Raw genomic sequence first — 24,764 nt, 5'->3', positions numbered from 1 at the left:
TTCCTCGCCTTTGTCTTTTCTAGGAAACCAAGAGACTGACAAAAGTCGAAAGCGATGGAAAGGCGTCAAAACGCCTAATGGCACGCGAAAGCGTGTTGGTTGAATCCAGCGCCGTGTACCACCGTAGGACAATCAAATCCCTTATTCGATAGGACCTGAAATTTTTGCACGAAACCCGAAGTCCTCTGCGAGGTAAGAGCAGTCGGATCGATATTTAATTAAATGCAAGTGCAGCAAACCGTACACAGCTATGGAAAGCACATACGGACGGGAGACACACATAATCGTTGTTTCACGAATGAGTGGAGGACTTATGGCAAGAAGGGATGGCATACATTCATTTCAAATAAATCCTTCCGATTAATTGGATGAGGTAATAATAGTACACGACGGTTTGCCAGAAGAGAATCGTTGTGTTATTTTTAGTGGGTGTCAGCTGTGCTAACGCTACTCGAAACGTGGCACACGTCGCTTTTAGGAGCGCCGTAGTGCACAGCTAAAATAAGTCCTAGGAAGTCGTCTATACCTCGCCTCCCCGCCAGTGGCAATCCTTGCACGCTCACATTCATCATGAAGCGCGCAATCTTATCCATGCAGTGGTATAGATTGACTGTCGACTCTCTGAGCGTTTCGAACGCTTCTGTTCAGCTGAATGTACACGTCTGCAATAGGTTCCTAGTGCCTTTGGGCAGCAGCTAGTGTAGTCAGCCGAGTGTCTGCGCCGTGAAACCATAGCAACGTGGCATTCCAGAATATCCCACGCTTCAGCACTGCTCATCTTGTAGGGGGTGGGGGGGTGGGGGGGGTGTACGAGTCCCTGGGATTCCACCTGGTAAGCAGTTTCATTGCCTCTTATTAGGCTAAACGTTTCGTTTTTAGGATTGGGGTCCTGAGCATGACCCCGTGATGAAAAACTGCTCCACCGGGGTCCTGGGCAAGACCCCGTCATCAAAAACTGCCTCGCAGGGGTCCCGGGCATGACCCGGTCTAAACTGCCTCTGCATGAAAACGCGAGGGGAAAGTCTGTGCAATTTTTTTCAATTTATTAAATAAATCATCCGTCCCTCTCCTTTCGTCTATGAGCAGTTTTTGATACGGGGTCGTGCTCAGGACCCCGAAGCAGTTTTTGATGACGGGGTCATGCCAAGGACCCCGGTAGTGAGCAGTTTTTTGATCACAGGGTCATGCCCAGGACCCCCACTCCTAAAAAAATCATTAATACGCGAGTAACAAAGTAAGTATATGTTTACCTGCTTTATCGTTGAGCTTCAATTCACTTAAAATTTCGTAGGGCGGTTGTAAGGCCGTGTCCCTACGGTACTCCACATGCACTATGTAGTTGTACTGTACCGTACCATGCATGCACTATAAAATGAATCCCCACACTACTCTAGCACGTCTTTTCCCGTGCTCCGGCCCGTTCGTGCAGCTACAATGGGAACGGCGTGTAAAGAGAAAATTATACAAAGTACTTTAATACTGAACTTACGTCTTTGGCCAGTTGCCACCAAAAGGAGTCTCTTCTCAAACTGCACCCTCTGATGAGAAGCATTCCCGGAGTTTGGACACGTGTGTTGGACGACAGCACCAGCTACTTCGGGATTCTTTGACGCAGTGAAGTCAAAAATCGCCGGCCATGCCATTTGGGTACTCCCAAAGATGTGTTGGCTGCTGTGTTTCTTGATGTCTCTCTGGCTCCTGCCCACCTGGCCGGGTTGATCATTTCAACTGACGTTGGCTCGGCTTCTTAGATGATGGCAGTGTCACGGCACCGTGCCTTTTTTCAGTAGGAGCAAACAATGCTCGGATCAGCTAAAGAAAGAGAAACTGATTAAGAGTTATTTGAAAATTAAAATTAAGAAATACATTATTAGCTGCAACTATTATCACGTGTTTTCAAAGACTCGAAACGCCAAAGAATGCGTCCGACAAGCCTAATCCAGATAGCGAAGCAACATTGACTACCCTGAATGATTTAATTAAGGACGAGAAAAAAAAGGATAATTGATTACTAACGAATTTCATTATTTTTCGGACAATTGTCTGCGCAGTACACGTGTCTTCACACGAAGTCATTCAATAACGGAAGCCAATACTTCTTCTTCTCCTTTCTAAAAGCGACAATAAATTATGCATGAAAGATCCGGGGGGATAAAACCTTATATCTTTACCATCGAGATATCTCGTGGATAGACGAGTCAAAACACGGACAGCGTAGCACTCACTTTGTTTTTCGTTTTCATAGAAGCAGTTTTCTCTCCAAAAATCGCCCTCAGCGAGTGTAGATTACTTGTCGTGAGGATTTGCCCGGTCTAGCGCGAGGTTCGACTCCTCGCAGCTTCACAGCGAGTTCCTTTCATCAATACTAGCATAATCCAGTCGCAATAAGTGATCTAGCGAACCGCGAACCGACTAAAAAACACGAAGGAGGAACAAGGGGCTAGTTGAGTTAGCGCGCGCTAAAGTAAAGAACGACTTGATAACGACTTGTCGCCGCCGCGCCGTGGGGATGAGCGTCTTTCGTCGAGGTCTGTTTGATGGCAGAGTTGCCATAGTGACCGGCGGCGGCACGGGCATCGGTCGCAGCATAGCAACGGAGCTTCTCCATCTCGGCTGCACCGTCGTCATCGCGTCGCGCAACGCGCAACGCCTGCGCGACGCCGCGGACGAAATGCGCGCCGACGGCGGCCGAATACTCGCCGTCCCGTGCAACGCGCGTCGCGAAAGCGACGTCAAATCGCTATTCGAGACGACGCTCTCGTCGTACGGGCGTCTCGATTACGTCATCAACAACGGAGGCGGCCAATACGTCAGCGCGTCCGAATCGATCACGCTCAAAGGCTGGAACGCCGTCATCGAAACGAATCTCCAGAGCACGTTTCTCTGCTGTCGCGAAGCGTACGCGTCGCACATGAAGGCGAACGGGGGCGCGATCGTCAACATGGCGATGAATTTCTATAACGGACATCCGGGCTTTTTGCATTCGAGTGCCGCTCGCGCCGGCGTCGATAATTTGACGAAGACGTTGGCTGTCGAGTGGGCGGCGTCCGGCATTCGCGTCAACTGCGTCGCTCCCGGTCACGTGTACTCGGCGACGGCGGCGGCGAATTACGATCCGGGACTTTTTGACGCGATGAAGTCGAAATCGCCGGCAAAGCGATTGGGCACTCCCGAGGAGGTGTCGTCGGTCGTCTGTTTCTTGTTGTCGCCCGCTGCTGCGTACGTTACCGGGGTAACTGTTCCAATCGACGGTGGATTGCGATTGTATGGGTCTTACGTTTCGCTGCCGGATCACGATAGGATGCCCGTCTATTCGTGGCAGAAGGCAAAGTTATAGTTATTGACGAATTTTATATGAGTTGCACCTTGCTTTTATAATGAGTAACAGTGAATCAGCTCAGTAGAGAATAAGTACTGTAGTCAGATGGGCCTCACTCTCTTGTTGCGGTTGCCAGGGCTTCTAATGAACACGACAAATCAAAAGGTTAATTAAGCGATTAAATGAAGAGTCATTTGACGACGTCCTATCAAAACCTAGTAGTAGTCTGCTATCCAAATCAAGTGCAATATATAAGTCAAAAAATGTGCGCTACATTAATTGAAGGCTACTCATGAAACGAATCTGAAAGGACGGCGTGTACTGAGCTACGAGGGTAACTATTTTACGCCTACTTCGTCTTCTAATCTGTAGCTATCACACAATTCGTACACTGTAGTATATTATATTTTATGCGCACTGTACACTCTGTTTAATCACGTGGAACGTGCGGTAAGGCGGGATCCACACATAAATCCCGAGGACCTAGATGTCTCTAATCTTCTTAGCTAGCTAGCTAGTCCTTCGCGAACAACGTCAGATACCTACTGTACTTCGCCTTATGCAGCGTCATACATTCCACGTTTTCTTCACGAGATCTACAAAGGCGTCGTCCGACTTCACCTCCTGAAATACGCCGTCATAGTAGGCCTCAAATTCCTACGAAAATTATGCACATAGAGAATTGGAACGTGAGCTTTTTTCAGCACTATTGCCTGGTAAGTGAGCTCTTTTCGACGATTGGCGGAAAATACGCTGAATACTTCGTCGTACACCTGCGCTTCGGTCTTGTTTCCCTCCGCCACGCGAGGATGTCCGCGAGGATTAAAAAACTTCTTCATTGATTCAATGGCGAGCGTGCCCATCTTTTGAGCATCCATACGAATAAATGCCTATTAAAAATGACTATTTAATTAATACACTAATTATGCTAATGACATGTGTACCCACCTTTATAACTAGCGATTTTCCCAAATCGTTCATTTCTGACAAATACGAATGCACGAGATCTACGTAATCCAATTTCCCGTCTCCCTCTTCATCCAGCATATCCCACAAGTCGTCGAAATCCTATAATCATAAATTGGCACGTGACAGTAATCTGTAAATTATATGCAGTCGTTCTCACTTCACTGTCAATGTCAACGCGAAACGATTTCAGAGCATGCGCGAAGTCGGACTTGGACACGAACGGCGTGCCGCGAGGCTGAAATTGACGCACGAGCCCAATCGTGACGACAGAAGCGCGCCCCTTCAACTGCCTTTCGACTTTGTCTAAGAGAACAGAGTAAGAAACGACTAAGGTGAGAATGCGCAACACGCAGACAGATATAAAGAAGAGCAGGACAGCTCCTATAGAGAGAACCGTTGCTCATAGCACGCCTATCAATCAATCAATAAACACCTGCTGTACCTAGTCTCTCCTACAGAGATTTATTTTTATATTCAAAAAGGCTAAGCTCTGCCACCCCATTGTACTAGTACTATGCTGCGTATTTCGTTTGCAGTGCGCGAGTCTCTCTCACCGGATATTCTGTCTTTGAGTTTCTTTAGAGCACGCCAGTACTGCTGCACCTCTTCGGACTCCTCTTCGCGATGCTTCCTAATAGGAAACGTCTGGATTACCGGATGAAATACGAGTGGAAATAATATATATCGTGCATTATTTTCTGCTTTGCGTTCTCGTCGGCGTCTATGATAGAGAAGGAAACGTATGTCTTCGCGCCTTTTAGCGTCTCGGGAAGCGACGGCTGATCGTGAGTGGAAAAACTCAAAACGCAACCCTTCGACGAGAAAAAAAAGAGTGTGAATCTAATGATGTCGAATAGGGGGCAGTCTAATTCTCACCGCTCTAATATCTATTACAGAAATGGGTTTCCCCCGTTTGGGACCTCTTCCGTGTTGATACGAACCTCTCTGTATGAGTGGTAGAGCAGATGCCCTGCAATGAAGAAAAAGAAGTATAGAGATTAATCCATTGATTTATTCAGCACCCACCTGCTGCTTAGCTGTCTGAATTCGTAAATTGTTAAAGTGGAGTCCTGGGCGAAATAGAAGCCGCACAATTGCCTGTGAATGTCTCTTCCATTGCTAGAAGAAACCACGGCTTAGTTTCAAGTAACAAGCCCCTTGGATCTAGCTCCAATTAGCGCTCAATCGCATAGCGTAAATTCTCCATACTGCTATGTGACTACTATATTTCAATGAGGACACCAATTGTCTTCAAAATAAGCGTAGTACAGCCAAAATGAACAAGACGCGGAATACAGAGAAATACTTCGCCAGACACTGTCTTAATTAATTATTTAACAAATTAAAATTTACATATGTACATACAAAATAAATTGATCTCAGACGCAATTGAATGAATCGTACCTTGTAACAACTCTGGCGTTGAATCGGACCCGGTCCGACATCAGGGACTCCGTCTGAGGCACTTTCGACGAGCGCGAGTCGAAAGGATATCTTTCAAAGAACCACAAGGGTTGATAAGAAGACGAAAGATACATTTTCAAAACAACACCTTGTCTTTCGCCTGCCGCCAACGTAAAGAGCGGGAGACTGCTGAGGCAGAGCAGGAGATTTATGTCCAAAAGGATTACTAAAAGAAGTAATGCTGATCACTCCTCCATTATAGCAGCTGTAGCCAATTGCTTTTACCTCGTGCACATTCTATCAACGGCTTCGGATACCACAGCCATTTCTTTCTTAGATTCCTTCTTTTCCTCCTGCAAATCAGAGTGCCCACGGAATTTACGCGAGCGCGCGAATTCCTACTTCCTCAAAGCCAATGATTCTGTTCTTAGAAGTGCCCTTAGAAGTCTCACCCCAAGCCTCTCTTACACTAAAAGAAACAAAGATCTCTTAATTAACCACTCCATAGCCTAAATAGACATCGACAGATAACCTTATTGCTTTCGTTACTTCCTGTTCGTCGTTTTCTGCCTCCTCTTCCCAAGGTTCCGCAGCCACCGCCTCTTTCTTCGGCTCCTTGAAACTCAAATCGAGCGGCGGAACGTCGACGTTGACGCGAGAAGAACTCGACCGAGTCTCTCGTTGCCATGACGACGACGAAGGCACGGGTGCACGGCGATGTGACGTCATCGCCGATCCCAACGGAGTTCCCCAACTGTTGTACGTACACATACAAAGACGATTTCGAATTTTTCGCTTCGGTTTAATTAATAAAAAATTAACCTCAAAGTCGAAGTCGAGACTTTGATTTTGCCCTCTCCGGGACTCGCAGCCAAAATCTAAAAGAACAATGCTAACTGAACGAAATTTCGCACCGCTGTCTCACAATCGGATCGAGTTCGTGTGGATCGACGAGCTTTCCTAGAGCGAGCTTGGGAATTCTGTTGAAAGAAATGCGCCCGATGTCAATTCATTCACTCATTCTTCTCGTTCTTTTACCCTTCGGGCGTCGCGTGCTTCTGAACGTTTCGAAAAGGTCGCACGACGCGCTGTGATGGCGCTGTCGGCTCCTCGTTCTCGTCCCAGGCCGACTTTCGAGTCTGTGAGAGAGAGAATCGATGACGTCACGGCGTGCGTTACTACGCGTTACTAAGGTTCCAAACTCACGTTTGTCGCCGAAAAGCCGCGCCTTTCGTGTGATGCGTAGTCGGTATAGTGCGGAAATGTCGCTTTGGGTCGTTGTTTGTCGAAGATTCGCGGCGCGTGAGGCGTGCTCGTCGACGATTTCGAGCTGATGCTCGATGTCGTCTTTTTGACGCCGCTGGCGGTCTTGGAATGACGCGGAGTCGCCCTGCCGTACACGAAGAACTCCGGTTGCGACATGAAAACGAAGAATAGGGCCCTGCGTGAACGAGAACTGAAGAGTCTGCTGTACCTCCGACCCCGTATGCAACGTTGATATAGTAGACATCCAGACTTACAAAACGATTCAAAGACGATCAAAGAAAAAACACTGATAGGACACGTTAAAAAACTTACTCATCCATTAGCAACTGCTTTTCAGATCCCTCTTCGACTGGTGCCACTTTCTCTTCCATCTCCATAGTGACAGCAGCAATTTTGTTTGAGCGCTTCTTCTTTTTCACAACAACCACAGTAATAATCGCTAAGAGTATGAACAACGTGACGCCAACTCCAACGCCAGTGCCGACAACAACACCTGTGAAGACAACAGTATGGAACTTCAACTAAATAAACAATGTATACCCTACCGTATAGCGATTGACTCTGCTGAGGACATTCACCGGTAGACGAACACAGCAGTGCCAATGAGACCGTCGACGATCCACGCAAGGACGGTGTTCCGCCATCCGTCGCTGATATTTGAAGTTCGTACGACTTGTAGGCATTCGAATCGAGCTCTCTAGCTAGAGATACTTCGCCAGTGAGAGGGTTGATGGTGAAGTAATCATAAGTCCGTTCCATGCTATAGGTCACTTCTCCGTTGCTTCCTAGAAGATGACGGTAAGATCATAGTCCATTGAACCTGAGCGATCTGAAGATAATATACCTGAATCGAGATCGGTTGCACTGATGTTAATCACACTGAAACCGGAAGGCGATCCGATGACAAGCGACCCTTCATAAATCTCGTCGCTGAAAATCGGCGAATTATCGTTCATGTCACTCAAAGAAACGACAACGGTTGCCTCAGACGTCCGGAGAACTGGCTCAGTCAAACTTGCAGCGACAGTCATCGATATTTCATTGACTTTTTCGAAATCCAATTCCAAAGAATGAGCAACCTCGAGAACGCCCGAACTTGTTATTTGAAACGCATTCGTACCACTACCTGATGCAAATCTCTGGCTTCTGATCGAATACGTCACGTTGCTATTAGGTTTGCCGTCAACGAGAGTCTCGACTCGCAAAACGTAAGACCCGTCGGGTGCGTTCTCTTCTAACGTAGCCCTGTACTGCCCTTGAGAAAATAGCGGCCACTTGGAATTCACTTCGTCAACAGAGACGACAACTGTAACTTCGCCAAATAGGCTTGGATTCTGCCTGTCCAGGGCTCTGATTACGAGACTGTACGTCCGCGTTACATAATAATTGAGCACACTGTCATTCGACAAATAGACCTGAATTCCACCTGCAACAGACCTTAGAGTAAACATGTCTTCAGATTCTCTTGGAACGACTGAAACAAGCTGATACTCAATTTGCGAATCGAGATCGGCATCGGTCGCTGTCAGCGATAACAGTAAGTCGCCTCCTTTTGCTTGTTCCGAAACAAAAACCGAATATCGACGTCGATCGAATTCTGGAGCGTTGTCATTGACGTCTGCGACAGTTACCCTTACTGTAGCTGCAGTGACGGCACCGGGAACTTCCGACGTCTGTGCAAGAACGCTGACGTTGTATTCGCTCTGCTGCTCGTAATCCAATGGTTTGCTAACGGAGAGAATGCCTGTCTTCTCGTGCACACTGAAAGGCAACGATTCGGCGTTGTAGAGGCTGTACGAAATGTGGCTCGCATTGAGAGTCGTGTGAACGGACAACGGTGGTGTTACGGGCACCACGGACTGAACTGGAACACTCTCGTTTAGCAAAGCAACTCCTTTCGAATTGACAAACTCAAACTGATGAGTTACAGTGACAGTCAGATGGAAGGTGCACGACTTCGGTCTTGACCCTTGATCTCGAGCAGTCACGGAAAGTTTTGCAGAACTAAACGGTCCTGATGGCATCGACGGAGAAGAGAGGAGAGTCACTTCCGCCTTTTTAGGCGAACCGATTGTCACAAGAGAAAAAACATATCTCGAAAGAGAATTTGACTGAAAGTTTGTCAGCGAGTACGTTAGTCTTCCAGCAGCTCCGCTATCGACATCTGTGGCTTTGAGGCTAAATAGTACCGTTCCAGCAACGGTATTATATGGAACTGAAGTTGTCAGACTTCCTGGTATACATTGCGGAGCGTGATTGGACGAGAGAATGTTCACTCGGACTGTCCCTCGCGCTTTGCACGGAGGTTGACCGAGATCGGACGCAATGACGCTAAGGACGTAACTGTCGTCTGAAAGTGATTGAGCTAGAGTGACTAATCCAGTTTGAGAATTGATTGTAAACCGGTTTGGCGTCAAAGCAGCATCCAGGGAGTACTTTATCATTCCATTCAGAGATACATTGCTATCTTTATCAATTGCACTCACTTGAATTACACTCGCTCCCAAGGATGCCATTTCATCAATGCTGACAGACGATGGTAGGCCGACAAAAACGGGACAATGAAAATTTGGTTGAATGACGGTTAGAAAAATTGGAAGATTTCCTGTCAATGGCGGCATGCCGCCATCTGTCGCAATGAGAGTGAGCGAGAAAACATTACCGACGTAACTGAGCAATGACGCTGCAGTCATAATAGCACCCGTTTGAGGATTTACTTTGAACAAGGCGGTATGACGGGCACTTGAGCTGGTAATGGTGTACGTGATGCGAGCGTTTTTACCACTATCCTTGTCTGTGGCGACTTGAGACGCAACGACATAGCCCGCGGCTGCCGTCATCGAAACAGAAACGTTAATAGACGACACACCAAAGGTCGGCGAGTTCTGATTAATTCCAGCTAACTGATTGCAGCGTGGCCCATCGTAGTTTGCAGTGCACCGACAGGTATCCGGTCCAACGCACACTCCTGTGGAGGCGTTACCGCAATTGTCTACTGCTGAACAGTCGGGCGTGTTGCAATCCTGTCCCGTCCACTTCGAAGCGCAACTGCACACGTCCAAATCAACGCAATCTCCATGACCTATAAAAAAAGATTAAATTTCAATATAAAAACGCCCAGTTCATGCACTTCTACCCGAACAAAACTTTCTCGCTTCACAGGAGAAGTTGCTACAATCAGAGCCTGCGTAGCCGTAGTCGCACTCACACAGATCAACCTCCATACAAGTGCCGTTGCCAGAGCAATTGTTCTGGCCGAGACACGACGCAATGCTGCAGTTCAATCCTTTATAACCCGCATAGCAAGAGCAATAGTTTGTCCCGTTCTGAGACAAGCACGCGCCGTTTCCGGAGCAATCGCTAAGATCTGGACAGCTGGACGGCGTTGCGCAGTCGATCCCGGAATAGCCACCGTAGCAAGAGCAGTTATTCGGTGCAACACAATCACCGTTTCCCGAACAATCATTGACGTTACTGCACGACGGAAAAGCGCAACTCGATCCTCGCCAGTCGTCCGTACAGGCGCACTCATCCAAGCCGACGCACGAGCCGTGACTGCTGCAGTAGTTAACTGCTTCGCAAGAGTAGAGATTGCAACTGACTCCTGCATAACCGAAGTCGCATTTGCACGTATCGTGAGCGATACATCCTCCGTGATTCGAGCAATTGCTGATGCGGCTGCAGTCTGCCTTCTCGTTACAAGAGTAACCGGTAAAACCAACAGCGCATTCGCACACGTCGTGCGACTTGCATTGACCATGAGCTGGACTCGTGCAGTTAGACACTCCAAGGCAAGTAGCTGCAAAAAGAATTTATTAGACATTCCAATAATTTCTATATTGCTTACCGGGTTCGTCGCAAAGAATTCCATCCCATCCAAAATGACACTTGCAGAAGCCAGATACGCAGTCGCCATGCACGCTACAGTTTGCGCACGATCCTAAATTCAATTGTTAAAATTTAAAAATAAATCGCGGTATGAAGCTAACCAAGATTGCAGTCTTCGCCATACCAGCCAGGAATACAGACGCACGTACTATTTACGCAGCGTCCCTTTCCGGAGCATTGCGTCGGGCAGCCTACATTCGTCCTTTATTATTGCGAAAACGCCCAAAACAGCTTTTGAAATCTTACCTGTCTGATACGCTCCCTGCTGAGACAGAGCCGTGTCGTTTGTGACAGCTACGTCGAATATGCACTCCTGCAAGCGCACGCCGTCTAGATTTTGTTTCTTGCAAAGATTCTCGGCCATCTTTAGTAAGCAGAATAGTAAGAAAGACGAGCACGCGTTTAGAAGCTCACCATCCTGATAGAGGGGTTAATGTCTTCGATTGAGTATATGGGAACGAATGACGGATCGGTGTAAGACAAGTCCAATGTGTCGTCTTTGTGAAAATTCGAATGATTCCATGACCACGTGCCGTTCAACCCAGAACCATTAAACGAATTTGCGATCCTCCCTGCACACTAAATTAGAAGAGGAACAAGGGCAACAATGAGTCTCACTTACATGACTTAGCAAAGTCCAACACTTGGGCTGGAACGTACGTGACACCGTCGGATCCAACCAAGTCGTTTGTCACATTTCCGTCCATCAGTCCGCACAGACCCTCTGTGGATTGCTTGAACGATGCGACAGGAGCAAAGAGAACGTTGATGAATTGTCGTTTCATCGCCGAGCTGTACCGAACGTCGATAGACAAAGAAACTCCGTTTGAAAATTGAAACGAAATCAAAGCTAGGCTCCCGGACAATGACGTCAAAGATACATCGACGTGAACTGTTTCCTTTGCCAAGGTCAGCTTGAGACCGTCCGACAAGGGCCTTACTACACCATCGAGTCTAACATATTGCAGCTATTAGTTTCATAGTTCCATACAGATACATACCCATTACCTTAAAACAGGTAGGTCTGAAGGCTTCGGTTGATGAGGCGTTGAAATTGAAACAACGCTTGGACCTGCTTTTATCGCTACTGCTCCAATTAAGGACGCCCTTTTGTACTTGAAGAAGCGGGTGCTCACTCCGAAGTCATTAGGAACGCTTTTGCAATACCAAAATTCACCGATGTCAAAACAGTCGTAGCTAAATCCTGCACAAAAACGTGAGGCACAGAGGTTTACATCTACCGCAGCCCCTACCGTCTAAAGTCTGCAAATGGGGATCGCCGCCGCCTGGACGAGGCCTGGCGAATTGACAGCCAGGACCAATCCACTGTTCGTCACATAAGCAGTACGGCTTTCTGTCTCTCTCGCTTCCCATTGGAATGGTACAGACGCCGTTGTCAGAACAAACTGATAGAGACCATGAAACGCACACTACAATAAAGATATGCGCTGCATTCTTACACGGCCACGGACTGCAGTCAGGCACGTCGCAGAAAGGTCCTTTCCATCCATCGGCACAAACTGGAGGCAAACCACCGCTATCTTGCTTTGATTGACAGCTGCAAGTGCAGTCTTGCCACACCGGCTCAAGACCTTCTGGACACTCAGGACACCTAGAGTCGATGATAGCACACCTACACAAAATTCTATGCATGTGACGTACTTATCGTCAGGACAGAAGCAACCACTCGGACCAAGAACCGAGTTCATGCAGTTGTTGCACGTACAATCGCACTGGCATCGACCGTCTGGTCCAAATACGCTCTCACTGCCATCGTTGCAAGTGCAACCGCACTGCATGACAAAAGGAAAGTTCAAGATAAAAAATGTGATCACTCAGTGACTTCTAACCTGACACGTCCCGTCGCCTCCAACGTCAGCGTGGTCAAAATCTGAGCACTGACAGCGACACACTGGCTGAGGCAAAAACGAATTGAAAACTTCAATCGTTCCAGCTGGACACGCTTGCGTGCAAGAGCAGTCTGGCGATTCGCTGCAGCTGCAAGGCTGACAAATTTTAAATTCGCCTTCGTAGTCATTGCACGGGGCTGCTCCGGGGCACTCGCATGGGCAGTCGCTCTCGTCCATCAGAGGCAAACAGACACCTGAAATAACATTGATAAAAGAAGCCCGCCGCCACGGGTCAAATTTCTGGGAAGAGTTGTAATAAAGCAGATCTAGAGATGACGTTCCATCTACTCCATCAATTCCGGCGCGAAAAGACGCAAGTAATTTCTAGAACAAAAAACCAATTTACTAATAATGTATAGGAAAAGTCGCATCCGTCCGTACCTTGCCAAAACCACACCCTCTGGAGCACCTCGTTGCCTCAAAATGACTTTTCAGAGATGGAGAAATTTCTACGGTAAACGACGATAGAGGATATAGACTTGGCGATTTTGAAAAAGAAGACGTCACGAGTGCAGGTATTGGCAAATTAGCGACGTGCAGCGGAGATTTGTACGATGACGGCCACGTGATCCCAAAAGTCGGAATCAAAGAAGACTGAAATTTTGACGTGTATTGCGGATGATCAATCAAATCCTGATCAACGCTTAATTTAGCCTAATGACAATAGTCTATTATTGAAAAATATTTCCTGCGCTATCACTACAGTACCTCTCTTATGTATTCGGCACCCACTCCATTTCTCCATACTGCGCCTAATTCAGCATTTCCCCGAGACTGAGAAAGGTACGAAAAGAAAACGCTACTAGGGCCGGTTACCTGCCAAAAAAAGGTTCTTCAAGTAAATATATTGCGTGGCTCTCGTACGTCGTAATCGAAAGAGAATGAATACGTAGCTGACAGCTTCGTTTCACCGGGGATGCAGATTGGACCGACGGAAATGCAAAAACGCTTCGAAGGGGCATTTAAAGAAACTGCGGGCGGAGATAAACTTCCTTTCCTTTAGACAACGAGAGATAGGACAATGAATTTAAAAAAAAAACTAGGCAAACTCACGAGCGTGGCAGAAGCTCCAAAGTTGCATTGGCTCCAATGTGCATAGGTCCTTTGAAAGAAAATCCCACTTTTGACAAAAAGGGCGACGTATGGTTGGATCGAAACGTCATTTCAACCAGGGGATCATAACTCATGATCGCCTCTGTGGCAATAACTTCTCGATCAGAAAGACCAATCTTGTTCATAATATGAGAACAGTTTACAGAAGTTAATAAGAGAAATTACCTTAGTTTTCACTAGCTCGTGATGAAAGAACGCAGTCCTGTTTGCATCGCACCATCTGAAAGTGCTCAAACCATCTTCCCCTGACTCGTCGAGACTGTCGCTCTTACTGCAAGAAGGCCCGAATCCTCTAAAAGGAATGAGTTCCATAAAGGTCATGCTGTCATCAAATGATCTGTCGACGAGAAATCCAGCGACAGCCGCGCTGGGACGACCAACGATCACGTCACCAACAGATAGTTCAAGGTCGGATGGAGAAACTTTGTCAAATACGACAATTCCTTGAACGCCCGTGCCCCCAACAGCCGTGACAAACGGATACTTAGTGACCGGAGTTGGACCGGTCGTCTTCACCTCTGACTTCACAGAGGGATTTCGAGAACAGTTTGCCAGAGACGTGTGAACAATTGTGTGTGGACCGGCGCTGACAATGGATTCGATTTCCTCAAGAAAACCGCTTCCGTGTGCGCTGACAATGCCTTGATTGCTGACAGTCTTAAGCTCCAGATCCGAAGACGACACCGCTATAACAATATTTCCGCTGGACGTTCGCCGACACTTATAAACAGGAACAGACGATGGCAAAATGATTGTTTCGGATGCTCCAGGAAGCTCGGAATCAAAAGAGTTTAGAAGAGCGGTGGGAACGATTTCTACTGCTGCTTCGTCGTAGACGTCTTCTAAGTCAACGGTGTCCATAAAATCGGCGTACTTGATCGTCTCTTCCAAGTAGGCTGGAGAGGCTTTGATCAGCTGATATGCCCCCCATTTGGCCATAGCAAGTATTTTGTCAAGTATTCCTCCGCTTTGACGACTCGACAGTATTTGACCAGTGTAGACGTCTTTCAGCGACGGCGTTGTGATGTAATAATTGTAGTCGCTGCTGCCCGAAAAACGGTAGATTGTGGAGCTTCCAGTATCGACTCGAACGTCCGGATAAAGATCCACATACTTGTGACGACGATCGGACGACGATTTATCTGAAAGAGATCGTTTGTGCCGAAAGTCTGACTTTCCATTAGGCAGATGACTCGGAATTTTTGGCTCATTTTCACCAAGACCATAGTCGGGCGTAACTCTTCCGTATGGACACTGCAACTCGTCCCAAACGTGGCAAGACGACTGAAATACGTGAAAATGAAAAACGTCCTGCGAGTGACAGTATTTCGACTTACATGCACGTTTGCGTCGGAATAGCAGTAGCCTATATCGCGGCAATGTTGGCACGTTTCATTGCTGCTTGTCGCCACAGACCAATCGCATGGACCGACGCACCCAATTTCCTATGCAACAATTTAATAGATAAAATACGGCACCACCTTTGTATATTACTTTGATTCGATCCGAACAGCCTTCATTCTGCGGACTGTAGCAGCTGTAGTAAAACCACGCGCTGCATTGCTGCTTATCTGGACGGCTACCAAGGCCAGGAATGCATGAAGCTTGACTGTCGCACCAACCGCAGCCTGGCTGCCTACTGCAGACTTCGCACGTTGGGTATAAATTGCAGTACGTCGTCGTACACGCGCGACCCTTCAATTAAGACCAAAATTTAATTAAAACATACCGAGAAACTGATCTACTTGCCCTCCAGCCGACTCGGCATCGACACTGATTTGGCCCCACGCATGTTCCGTAGCCGGAACAGTCGTTGACGTCGTTGCAATGGAAGTCGCTGCAATCTTCGCCAAGCCATCCCCTGAAACAAGAACAAGTACGAGTCGCACTGTCGCAATGTCCGTGCTGAGAGCAGGCATTCGGACATTCGCCTATAAAAACCAAAACATAGACATCGCTGATCAAAACGCACAGCAACAATCATACTGGCTGAAGTTTTGCTGCAGAAAAACGGAAGACGCTTATTGCAATCCGCGATCGTCCATCCTGCCGATGTAAATTTTAAGCAGTCTCCTGCTTTTCCTTCGGCAACGCTTCCGTAGTCAAAGTCTGTTCCGTCGGACCAAGACCACTCATTTTCGTCGTTTCGAAGTCCAAGCCACGCACCTGCGCTTGTGAGAGGCGCAGGAGGACGAGGAATAAGGCCACTTAAAAACCGATTAACCGAAGCGTCGTGTACAGACCCAAGACGAGCATTCACAGCCTAAATAAATTGCCAAACAAGTGCGTTGTTAATTAGAAAATATAAAATGCAGAGAGCTTGCCTGGCAAAACGAATTGGCCTCATTCCAGTTCATTGCTTCCTTTACGTACAAGTAGCAATTAAAGTCCCAATCAGACTCAAGAGTCCATCCATACTGACACCCTAGTGAATATCAAGTAAAAAGAACGAGATTTCTTTTCTACGGTGTACCTTCTTTTTCATTCCAGGGCGAGTTCTTCACAACCGGTGCGATATCAGCTGCCGCTAAGCTCGAAACGTCGTTCTTATCTCTCACGCGCTTCTCGGCTTGACTCAAATGCCGACTCCCCCACCAATTTTCGACAGCATTATGATGCCCTTGACCCAAATCAAATCCCGTAGCAAAGTCGTATTGATTTGCTGGATTTGTGAAGACGTTACTGGTGTACGATGGCCCCACGCCAACAGCATACACCGTCCATCGTTCGTTCGGTGTTTGCCCAACATTGAGATACAGCGTGTTATTAACAAATTGTTGCCCAGAACTCGATGATCTTTCACCAGTTTCCCAATAGACAACATGCTGTCCGGTATTATTGTAAAATGTGTTGTCGACGACGGTGGCGGCAGTTCTGTTGATTGCCAAAGTGTCGTAAAGAATTCCGGCTGAATTGTGATCAATCGTATTGCTGCGAATATTTGCTCGAGGTCCTGATGAACTAGAAGAACCAACAATGATAATAGTTCCACCTTCCTTGTTTCGGACAATGCGATTGTCAAATACGTCAAGGGATGTTGATTCATTTTGACACGTACTAAAATTTAAGCTCACAGCTCCGCCGCTGTTGCTCCTAAAGCCGTTATTTTGAATGGCAATGTTCGCATTATCTGCCGCAACGGCGATTCCAGCGGCATGGCCTCTGTATGATGCTGTTGTAAATCGACCATTGTTCGATATAGTGCTTCTCCTGATTTTGATTTCGCGAATGACTGAACCGTAGCCTGAATCTCCGCTGTTCGTGAAATTGCCATCAATTCCATTCCAGCTGTTGTTTGAAATCACGGAATCCTCGATCAAAAGGCTTGAACGATCGTATGTACTTTGACTCGAATTGAAAGCAAGACCAGACAGAGAGTTCGAAGCAAAGTGACCACAGGACACAGCATGCAACCACTGAGTAGGAGAAACTGTAGGGAAAACACAACTATGATAAAATTGAATTATAATTGCGCACATCCTTACCGGTAGAATGTTGGCGAACATAGATCAGAACGAAGTCCTTCCACGGGTCAAAACTGGAGTCATACTGCTGAGTGTAAACAGACACATAGGAAGAGCTGCCTTTTGTCACGAAATGAAGAGACTCGCCCTCAAACTGGATTCTGCCTGAGCTAAAAATTGTTTTTCCGTCAATGACAAAATTGGTGGACCAATACTGAAATTGAACAGCCAAGATATCAAACGACAAAACGTGGTTGGGATCAGCTTGAATGTCGACTCTGCAGTTACGATAATTATAACCACGTTGAGTTAATTTTGGTGCATATCTCAGATAAAAAGGAGTCGATGCCGACAATTTCCCAGACTGAGAGCAAATGTCCACAGGTGATACGACGGGGTAATTCCAAGAACTCCGCAAAACGCTGCCACTTGTCAAAGCCAGCCCGTGTCCACGATTTTCAACAGCTGTTATTTCTTTCAGAGAACTTGAAAGGGTATTCGATAATCTAACTCCTGCGCCTTCGTTTAGTGACGCATGAATTCTGGTAAAATCTGGCGGTGGTGAGTTGATAATTTCAACGCCTGTCCAAGCGTTCCCAGTCACAGTTACGTTTTTGAGGACAAGACTGTGCCCCACTACTTGAATAGCTGCAATTTTCTCCGCGTTCGCGTAGCCTGCACTTGACAGGAAAGCGTGGCTTATAACTGAAGGCTGCTGCAAAGATTGAGAAAAACGAATGCCGGACCAATGAAGCCACGACTGTTTTAATTGAACTTGATTACTGCTCGTCCGACAGCTAACACGCAACGCTCCGAGATGACATTTTGACCTTTGAAACACGTAGTTCAAACATTGCCCCAGCACCATTTCCGAGCCACGGCAAATCAGATGTTCAAGCCACGTGTCTCGTGGATGCGAAGAATTCACATAACGCGAGGGCGGCCACTGCCGATCAGCGGAGGAGTAGCCAAGCTCCCGGCATACAACGTTCGACAAATAGTAATTGTGATCTGTTCTATAATATCTATCTTCGTCATCTTGTAGAGCGCACAGTGCTTCCCACGTCCCATTGTAGTACACCTCAGCCACTCCTTCGTTCGGTACTGCTCCAATGAGACGGATTTTCCCTACGCTACCTAACCCGTTTTTCACAGACGACGAAGAACGAATAACTAGGCTGTTGTCAACAAACTTTATCGGCAGACTTTCCGTTCCTTGAGCCAGAAGACGACCTTCGACCATGATTCCTGTGTTGGCAGCGAAGCGAAGCTCAACGCCAGCTTCTATTGTAAGAGTTTGACCAGGAAGAACTGTAACATCGCCCACAACTGTGTACGGGCTGCCAAACAAAGAAATAGTTGTGTTTGTAAAAACACGCCCTCGAATGATCGAATTCGGTCTCAAAATAGAAGTGTCTCTAGACACAGAGTGTGAAACGGCAGGTCCCGACGGAGACGTGAGATACGGAAAATACTCAGCACTAGCAAGTCGAGAGCAGTATCCGAAGTCCGCGATGCGGTCACGAACAGTAGCTTCATTCGCCGTGCCCCAATAGTTGTTACTTACGTTCACCGACAACTCTAACGAACTTTGAACAGGAAGTTGAATACCGAGTTCAAACTGTGATTTGGGATTGCTAAACTCGTTGTCTTCCATACGAATTCGAGACGACATGGAGACAACAACTACAGCAGGATAGCCATTGTCTATAGCGTAGACTTCAGTAAAATTCACAGTGTTGTTGAGAAGACGATTGTTCCGGAACACGAATGGCGATGCTGTAAAAGCGAAGGGAGAGAGCTTGACGACGTACTTTCCAGTATTGTGGTGAAAAACATTCCTCGTCACGCTGAGACTTTGAGCAGTTCCTTGCAAAAGCATTGCTCCACCCTCGCTTCCACGGTGACCAACAAACGTGTTTCCCTCAATTGTAGCATAGGCGTTTAAACTGCGATCAAAGTTCAGCCCAAACTGCGTCTGCTTCAAAAACGAGTTTTCAGAAATTGTGAGATAGGTCAATTCTGAGTTAGAAGAAGAAACGATAACACCGTTTCGGTTGGAATCAAAAACGTTTCTAGTCACGTTCCTCTTGACGTGAGGGGAATAATAACTTTGCAGATAGAGGCCTGTGTTTCCACAACCAAAAAAGCGATTAGAATCAATCACGTGCGTGTGCCGTCCATAATTATATTGCACATTAAAGTACAATCCATTACCAAGGCTTCCTGTTATGTCGTTGTTCAAAAATTCAAAGTTGCCTCTCACACTCGACATGTGCACACCGTCGCCACGAGAGTTTTGTATGATGCTGCCTCGCAAAGAGAAAAGCCCTCTGTTGTAACTAACGTAGATTCCGTTTCCGGAAGAACTTTCTACATTCGCATTGGTGATGAAAACGTCTTCACTAGAGCTTGAAAAAGAAATTCCACTGCCAACTGAGAACATAGCAGCATCATTGATTCGAGTAGAAGGACGGCCCGGTTTGGTTGAAAGAGCAACAGAATACAGAGCAAATCCTGGAGCACCGCTTTTGTTTCTAGTGGTGATTTCTACCCATACGGAATTGCCAGAAGACAAAAGGCTGCCGTCAATCGAATGCGAATTGTGACCGCTGTAAGTACGAATTGTTGACGAAGAGCTTGATGGTCCGTTTCTCAGCACAAGTTTATCGTCACTATACAGCTGGACGGAAATGACCGTTAGAGACAAGACGGTATTTGGAGGACCTCGAAGTTCAACAGAACAGGAAATTCCAGTCAAATGATAGTCTTGATGCAAGCCACAGTACGTCCCATTCTCCCTGCTCACGTTCAACACAGGTGGCAGAGCACAAATTGACCGGAAATTAGTCAAACTGCGGAGTGAGCTGGAGGAGTCAGACACGCGAATTCCTGAGCTCTTTACGTTCCTGACTGTAGTCCCGTGAAAGGTCAAATTTCGCGTTCTCGGACCAGAAAACGATATTCCATCGCCTAAAGCCCCATCAATGACTACTCCCGTAACATTCACTTCTTCGTGAAGGTACTCAAAAGACAAAGCGGTTGACGCAGAATCTTTGATTGTCACATTATGAAATGTAGGTGACCTTAGCAGGGTTCGTACAGACGATACAGCTCGATCTCCCCACATTCCAGCTCCTTCAATCGATGTATGCTGCAGCACCGAAAAAGGCAATTGATGACTGTCATCTGACACTAGAACAGTTGACGTAGGAGAGAATCGAATTCCTGCCCATCTTCCAAATATTCTACTAAAGCAAATAACATAAAAAACCGAAAGGCAACGAGCCGATGACGAATATTGTCCAGAACGAAACGTGCAGTGATTAACGTCGGTGGCATTTCCCGGACAGCTGAATTGCGTAACAATAGGAGTGCCCAAAGACGGATACCAACTTTGAGAAGAACCACGACCTCGGATGTAGCCAAGCTTTTTACACGCTATAACAGAAAGCTTATCTAAAGACGTGTAGTCTCTGCTGACATTGGACGGCAGGCAAATTGACCGCCACGCCTGATCAGAATTAACTTGCAAAGTCCCACTTTCACGACCTCTGTAATAATAACCGTCCGCAATACGAAATTCGCCACTATCATGCCGTCCACGAATCGTAACAGGGCTGTCTGAGCTTCCCAGTGACAACATGCTCCCTTCAACTAAAATTCCCATGTTGATTTGAACTTGAATGACAACGCCTGCTTCAATAGTAAGCGTGCCCGTTGGAAGAATTGTAACGCCTCTCGTTATCAGATATGGAGAAGCGGCCGCTGTCAACGTCAGAGAGTCGTTCAGTTGTCCTCCTATCTCTCCAGATGGAGAAACAAATAGAGGGTAACTTCTAGGATGACTCAACGCTGCTACGTCAGATAGATTCGCAGAGAGAAGAAAGGGAAAGTACTGAATCGTAACAAAGAAATTCGAATCGTCAAAATCAAATATTCTATCCAGAATAGTCAGCTCGTTAACCGTTCCCCAATAGTTGCGAGTGAAATTGATTTTGTCCAACGATGACGTTCCTTCGACTCCGCTGCCAACTTCATACAAAGAACCAGGATTATCAAACACGTTGTGATAGACTTCCATGTTTACACTTCCAGTCACTCTAAGAGCACAGTTCGGCACATACGCAGTAGTTCCATTGTAAACAACATTATTTTTCAACGTATTATTTTTGAAAAAGGCAACGTTCTGAACTTGCGCGCCATCGCTGAATTTGGTACTAGGAGACAAAAGGAAGATTGACGGTCCCTTGTTGCGAAGAAAAACATTTCTTTCCACAATAACGCGTCCTTTGTCATGAGCACTTGACTCCGTTCTCAGTTCAACAACGTTTGTTGAGCTGGACCCAACGTCATTGTCTTCAAACCTGTTCCCAGCAAAAATGCTAGTCTGGCCCGCTCCGGTAAATTGCTGGTAAAAGTAGGAATATCCTTTGTTCTGAGTAAAAACGTTGTTTCTTACGCTAACGAAGCTAACAAATTCATATTGAGAATACAAATAGAATTGCACTGAATGAAACGCTCCAAGACGAGTAAAAATATTTCCATCAAGAGAAACTGATCTATCCCCATTTAACGTCCATCTGTAAGCGTACGTTTCACGTCTTTGTAAGTAGAGACCTCTGTAGGTGTATCTTATGCCAGAGTCAGTGCGTGATCCATTGAAAACGTTATCCAAGATGCTTACATTTCCAGCTCCGTTGCTGTACCAGTAGACACCATAGCTATGATCACCAACGCGAGACTGAGAGAGCTTCGATGATGAAAAGTAGCCGTATAAGTAAATTCCGTAGTTGGAATTGTAAACACGAATTCCGTATTGAACAACAGATCTGTCTATTTGAACTGAATTGCCGTTTCCAGATATCCGCACGCCACCTCCTCCATTGTCAATCGCCTTATGTTCAGCAACGCGAAGAGATCCAAGAGAGCCTTGAACTTGAAGCCCATAAGACGAAACAGAACGAACCGTTGAGCAATCTAGAAGATTCACTTGTCTTGAGTCCAATGGATAACGAGAAACGTACGCTTTGACATCGCCAGTCAAATCTATAGAGTACGAATGATACGTTTCAAAATTTATTACCAGTTGATGATAGTCAGCTGTCACGTTGACTGCATCAGAAGACGTAGGCCAGACCCAACGACTTAAATGTACGTATCCTGTATATCCATTTATAATTCGAAAATATCCTCGCCCACGGATCAGAAAGCGGTCAAAGGAAACAGACAACCCGTAGCCAGGAGAAGTCTCTAGAACGCGAAAATAGTAGCGAGCGTTTCTGTTTGCTGTTTTGAAGGTAAAGTAAACGCCCCTGTCGTCCACAAAATATGATTTTTTGTCTCCACTCGTAGTTTCCGGATGACTGAAATTATATGAGGGAACACTGATAGTCGGTCGACCAGAAGGGATGGGAATTCTGTTGATACTGATACCGCCTTGATTGCAGTTCTCCACGTGACATCGCAAGCACGTCAGACGGCGAGAGGACTGTCCAGTCAGGCCTGTTCCACTGCAGTTACGAACAGCAACCGCTTCGAACTCGATATCTGCGTGAATATTATTGAGCTGAATTCCTGATAATCGACTGTCCGAAATTGTCACATTGATCATTTCGGCCACTGCTGACGTCGCTGTAACGGCAGCCACGTCTGCATCTGGAGTTGATCGACGAACTTTATCCGGCACAATACCTGCGTTCAAAATGCGGACATTTTGTAGCACACTTGACGTTGAGTAGTGCATCGTTCCACTGGACGACGTCGTCACGTTAGCTCCTATACTTTCAAACGTGATGCCGCCCCAAAATCCCACACTCCCTCCACCGCATACAACACCCACGTCTTCAGTATGTTTGCACTTGTTATTGTTCCACTTCTGAGAGCGGCAATCCAAAAGAGAATTCTCAACGCCGTCACAGTCAACGTTCGATAGTCCGATGTCTCCCGTTCCAACTCCAAACCGCTTCGTACTATAGTCAGAACCTATAGGATGACTGAATCCAAGCTCACGACAAACGACTTCGGCGTTGTTTCGGTTCCAAAAGTCGTCACACACCGTTCCCCAATTTTTGCTCATCGTATCGAACACTTCGATCCGGCCTTCACGAGGAGTTGCACCACCGACGAGACGCAAAACGCTTGAATTGACTCCCACTGTCACATTGTGACGCATGATGATTTCCTGTTTAGGAGAGCCAGCGATTGCTTTGAGGGTTCCGTTGACGATGAGACGTATTCGAGCTTGAAAATTCAAATCCACGCCTGATTCAATTGTGAGCGTTGTGCCGTTCGATACGATCAAGTCCCTGGTGACAGCGTATGGACTACTTGCTGTAGTCAACAACACATCTGATGAATAGACTCCCCCAATTTCTGTTTCAGTACTCACTAGAAGAGACGCTCAAACTTTTTACACAAACTCAATAAGACGCGAAACTTACAGACTTGAGTTGGAAAGTAGGATGCGAAAATAATTGCCTCGACGAGGAGCCATGCGAAAGCCATGGCTTAGAAAACGCACTGGCAATGAACTGCTCTGGTAACGAAGATACGCGTTACAACAAAAACTGTTGCGCTTATACGACATGCACAGCATGAGCAGATCCCTGTTTAGCCAAAAAAAAAGGCGACTACTGCGTGGTCTGAGATCTGGGCGTGGCTTTCGCCAGATCTCCAATTAAAAAAGACGCGCACGGATTGCACAGATCGTGGATAAGGTAAGACTCGTCGTGAGTTGCGTTTACAGAAGATGCAAAATGCATGACGAAGCTACTGTAAACAATCGAATGCAATTAGCTAAAAGTGTTTCGACGTCTGCTATAATCTCTACTGAGACAATGTGCGTTGGCTCACCGAATGGCTTCTCCAGAGTCAAAACGGCGCTCAGAGTTCAATGGAGCACAGGGACTCAGAAGTCACACTATGTTTTGATGTGTGCGCATGGCGAAAGCACAGAAGCGCTGAGGGGAACTCCCTGCGTAGGAAGTCTCCTCAAATGAGATGCAATCCCTTGACGATGACTTGGACGTGTACTCTCACGGGTGAAGGTTCTAGGAGCTTACAGCATTGGTGGAGGGATGCAAAAGTGCACCTAATTTTGGCTCACCGAACAGCAAATTGACAAAAACCGAGCGAGAGAGACCCTCTACGCAAAGTGGATCCTGCAGAGTTTCTAAAATAATACGAAAATCCCTTAGAAGCGAGATTCTTGTTAGGACGCACTCTCACACGGGCTTCATGGCCGATTCGGACGTTTCCGTCCGCTTGAGGTGCACTAGTCGACGACTAGCGGTGTTTTTTGACGCCTTTTTCAGTCTTCCAGCGACGCAGACTCGCTGGATTTTAGGAGGATTAGGATACTGCAGATACTGATGGGACGAGTCTAGCGCGCGTGCTACTGCTTCTGATGGATGAATTCATGATGAATTC

At 46.7% G+C, this 24,764-nt stretch overlaps 3 protein-coding genes and 1 long non-coding RNA gene across 6 annotated transcripts; 1 reads left to right on the top strand and 3 right to left on the bottom strand.

The window, feature by feature from the left end:
- Positions 1–1,042: 1,042 nt before the first annotated feature.
- LOC136195949 (uncharacterized) lies at positions 1,043–2,096 on the bottom strand. Its single transcript, XR_010672032.1, has 4 exons — positions 2,017–2,096; positions 1,867–1,966; positions 1,490–1,812; positions 1,043–1,429 (listed from the first exon to the last, which is right to left on the bottom strand). It is a non-coding gene; the product is annotated as an uncharacterized lncRNA (long non-coding RNA).
- Positions 2,097–2,474: 378 nt separating this feature from the next.
- On the top strand, positions 2,475–3,522 carry LOC136195940 (peroxisomal trans-2-enoyl-CoA reductase-like). Its single transcript, XM_065985430.1, has one exon. It carries the CDS (start codon positions 2,510–2,512, stop codon positions 3,335–3,337), a length of 828 nt encoding a protein of 275 aa, XP_065841502.1. The 5' UTR covers positions 2,475–2,509; the 3' UTR covers positions 3,338–3,522.
- A 106-nt stretch (positions 3,523–3,628) lies between these two features.
- Positions 3,629–7,169, bottom strand: LOC136195933 (calcyphosin-2-like). The gene is made up of 17 exons (XM_065985415.1): positions 6,899–7,169; positions 6,731–6,831; positions 6,618–6,672; positions 6,515–6,570; positions 6,225–6,446; positions 6,095–6,161; positions 5,978–6,045; positions 5,841–5,918; positions 5,693–5,782; positions 5,315–5,407; positions 5,165–5,258; positions 4,979–5,100; positions 4,843–4,919; positions 4,446–4,591; positions 4,268–4,387; positions 4,033–4,209; positions 3,629–3,976 (listed from the first exon to the last, which is right to left on the bottom strand). The coding sequence occupies exons 1-17, from the start codon at positions 7,112–7,114 to the stop codon at positions 3,887–3,889; spliced, it is 1,872 nt and encodes a 623-aa protein (XP_065841487.1). The 5' UTR covers positions 7,115–7,169; the 3' UTR covers positions 3,629–3,886.
- Positions 7,170–7,172: 3 nt separating this feature from the next.
- LOC136195926 (uncharacterized) lies at positions 7,173–24,688 on the bottom strand. 3 transcript variants are annotated; one of them, XM_065985407.1, is made up of 30 exons: positions 24,566–24,688; positions 24,442–24,507; positions 24,189–24,385; positions 23,777–23,871; positions 17,355–23,723; positions 16,343–17,299; positions 16,194–16,294; positions 15,856–16,132; positions 15,619–15,800; positions 15,364–15,564; positions 15,207–15,314; positions 14,035–15,153; positions 13,810–13,985; positions 13,621–13,753; positions 13,465–13,572; positions 13,138–13,410; positions 12,697–13,080; positions 12,509–12,639; positions 12,307–12,458; positions 12,100–12,252; positions 11,855–12,050; positions 11,469–11,800; positions 11,261–11,418; positions 11,093–11,210; positions 10,948–11,037; positions 10,806–10,898; positions 10,095–10,757; positions 7,803–10,040; positions 7,504–7,743; positions 7,173–7,451 (listed from the first exon to the last, which is right to left on the bottom strand). In XM_065985407.1, exons 4-30 carry the CDS (start codon positions 23,838–23,840, stop codon positions 7,267–7,269), a joined length of 15,201 nt encoding a protein of 5,066 aa, XP_065841479.1. In that variant the 5' UTR covers positions 23,841–23,871; positions 24,189–24,385; positions 24,442–24,507; positions 24,566–24,688; the 3' UTR covers positions 7,173–7,266. The 3 variants fall into 3 exon arrangements, with proteins under 3 accessions (XP_065841479.1, XP_065841478.1, XP_065841480.1); XM_065985406.1 differs by having other exon boundaries at positions 24,189–24,392; positions 24,558–24,668; XM_065985408.1 differs by lacking the exons at positions 24,442–24,507; positions 24,566–24,688 and having other exon boundaries at positions 23,777–23,866; positions 24,189–24,200.
- Positions 24,689–24,764: the final 76 nt, after the last annotated feature.

Source organism: Oscarella lobularis, chromosome 15, assembly GCF_947507565.1.
Source record: "Oscarella lobularis chromosome 15, ooOscLobu1.1, whole genome shotgun sequence".
Lineage (NCBI taxonomy): Eukaryota > Metazoa > Porifera > Homoscleromorpha > Homosclerophorida > Oscarellidae > Oscarella > Oscarella lobularis.
This window is presented reverse-complemented; position numbering and strand designations above follow the sequence as displayed.

Bases quoted from the DNA above. Each gene is read 5' to 3' on its own strand.
- LOC136195940 (XM_065985430.1), top strand. From the start codon at position 2,510: ATGAGCGTCTTTCGTCGAGGTCTGTTTGATGGCAGAGTTGCCATAGTG.
- LOC136195933 (XM_065985415.1), bottom strand. From the start codon at position 7,114: ATGTCGCAACCGGAGTTCTTCGTGTACGGCAGGGCGACTCCGCGTCAT. The intron at 6,832-6,898 runs GTGAGTTTGGAA...TCTCTCTCACAG, and splicing joins GCGGCTTTTCGGCGACAAAC to ACTCGAAAGTCGGCCTGGGA. The intron at 3,977-4,032 runs GCAATAGTGCTG...TAATTTTCGTAG, and splicing joins GAAAAGAGCTCACTTACCAG to GAATTTGAGGCCTACTATGA.
- LOC136195926 (XM_065985407.1), bottom strand. From the start codon at position 23,840: ATGGCTTTCGCATGGCTCCTCGTCGAGGCAATTATTTTCGCATCCTAC. The intron at 13,411-13,464 runs GTACTGTAGTGA...TATTGTCATTAG, and splicing joins GTGCCGAATACATAAGAGAG to GCTAAATTAAGCGTTGATCA. The intron at 13,081-13,137 runs GTACGGACGGAT...TTTTTGTTCTAG, and splicing joins GAGGGTGTGGTTTTGGCAAG to AAATTACTTGCGTCTTTTCG.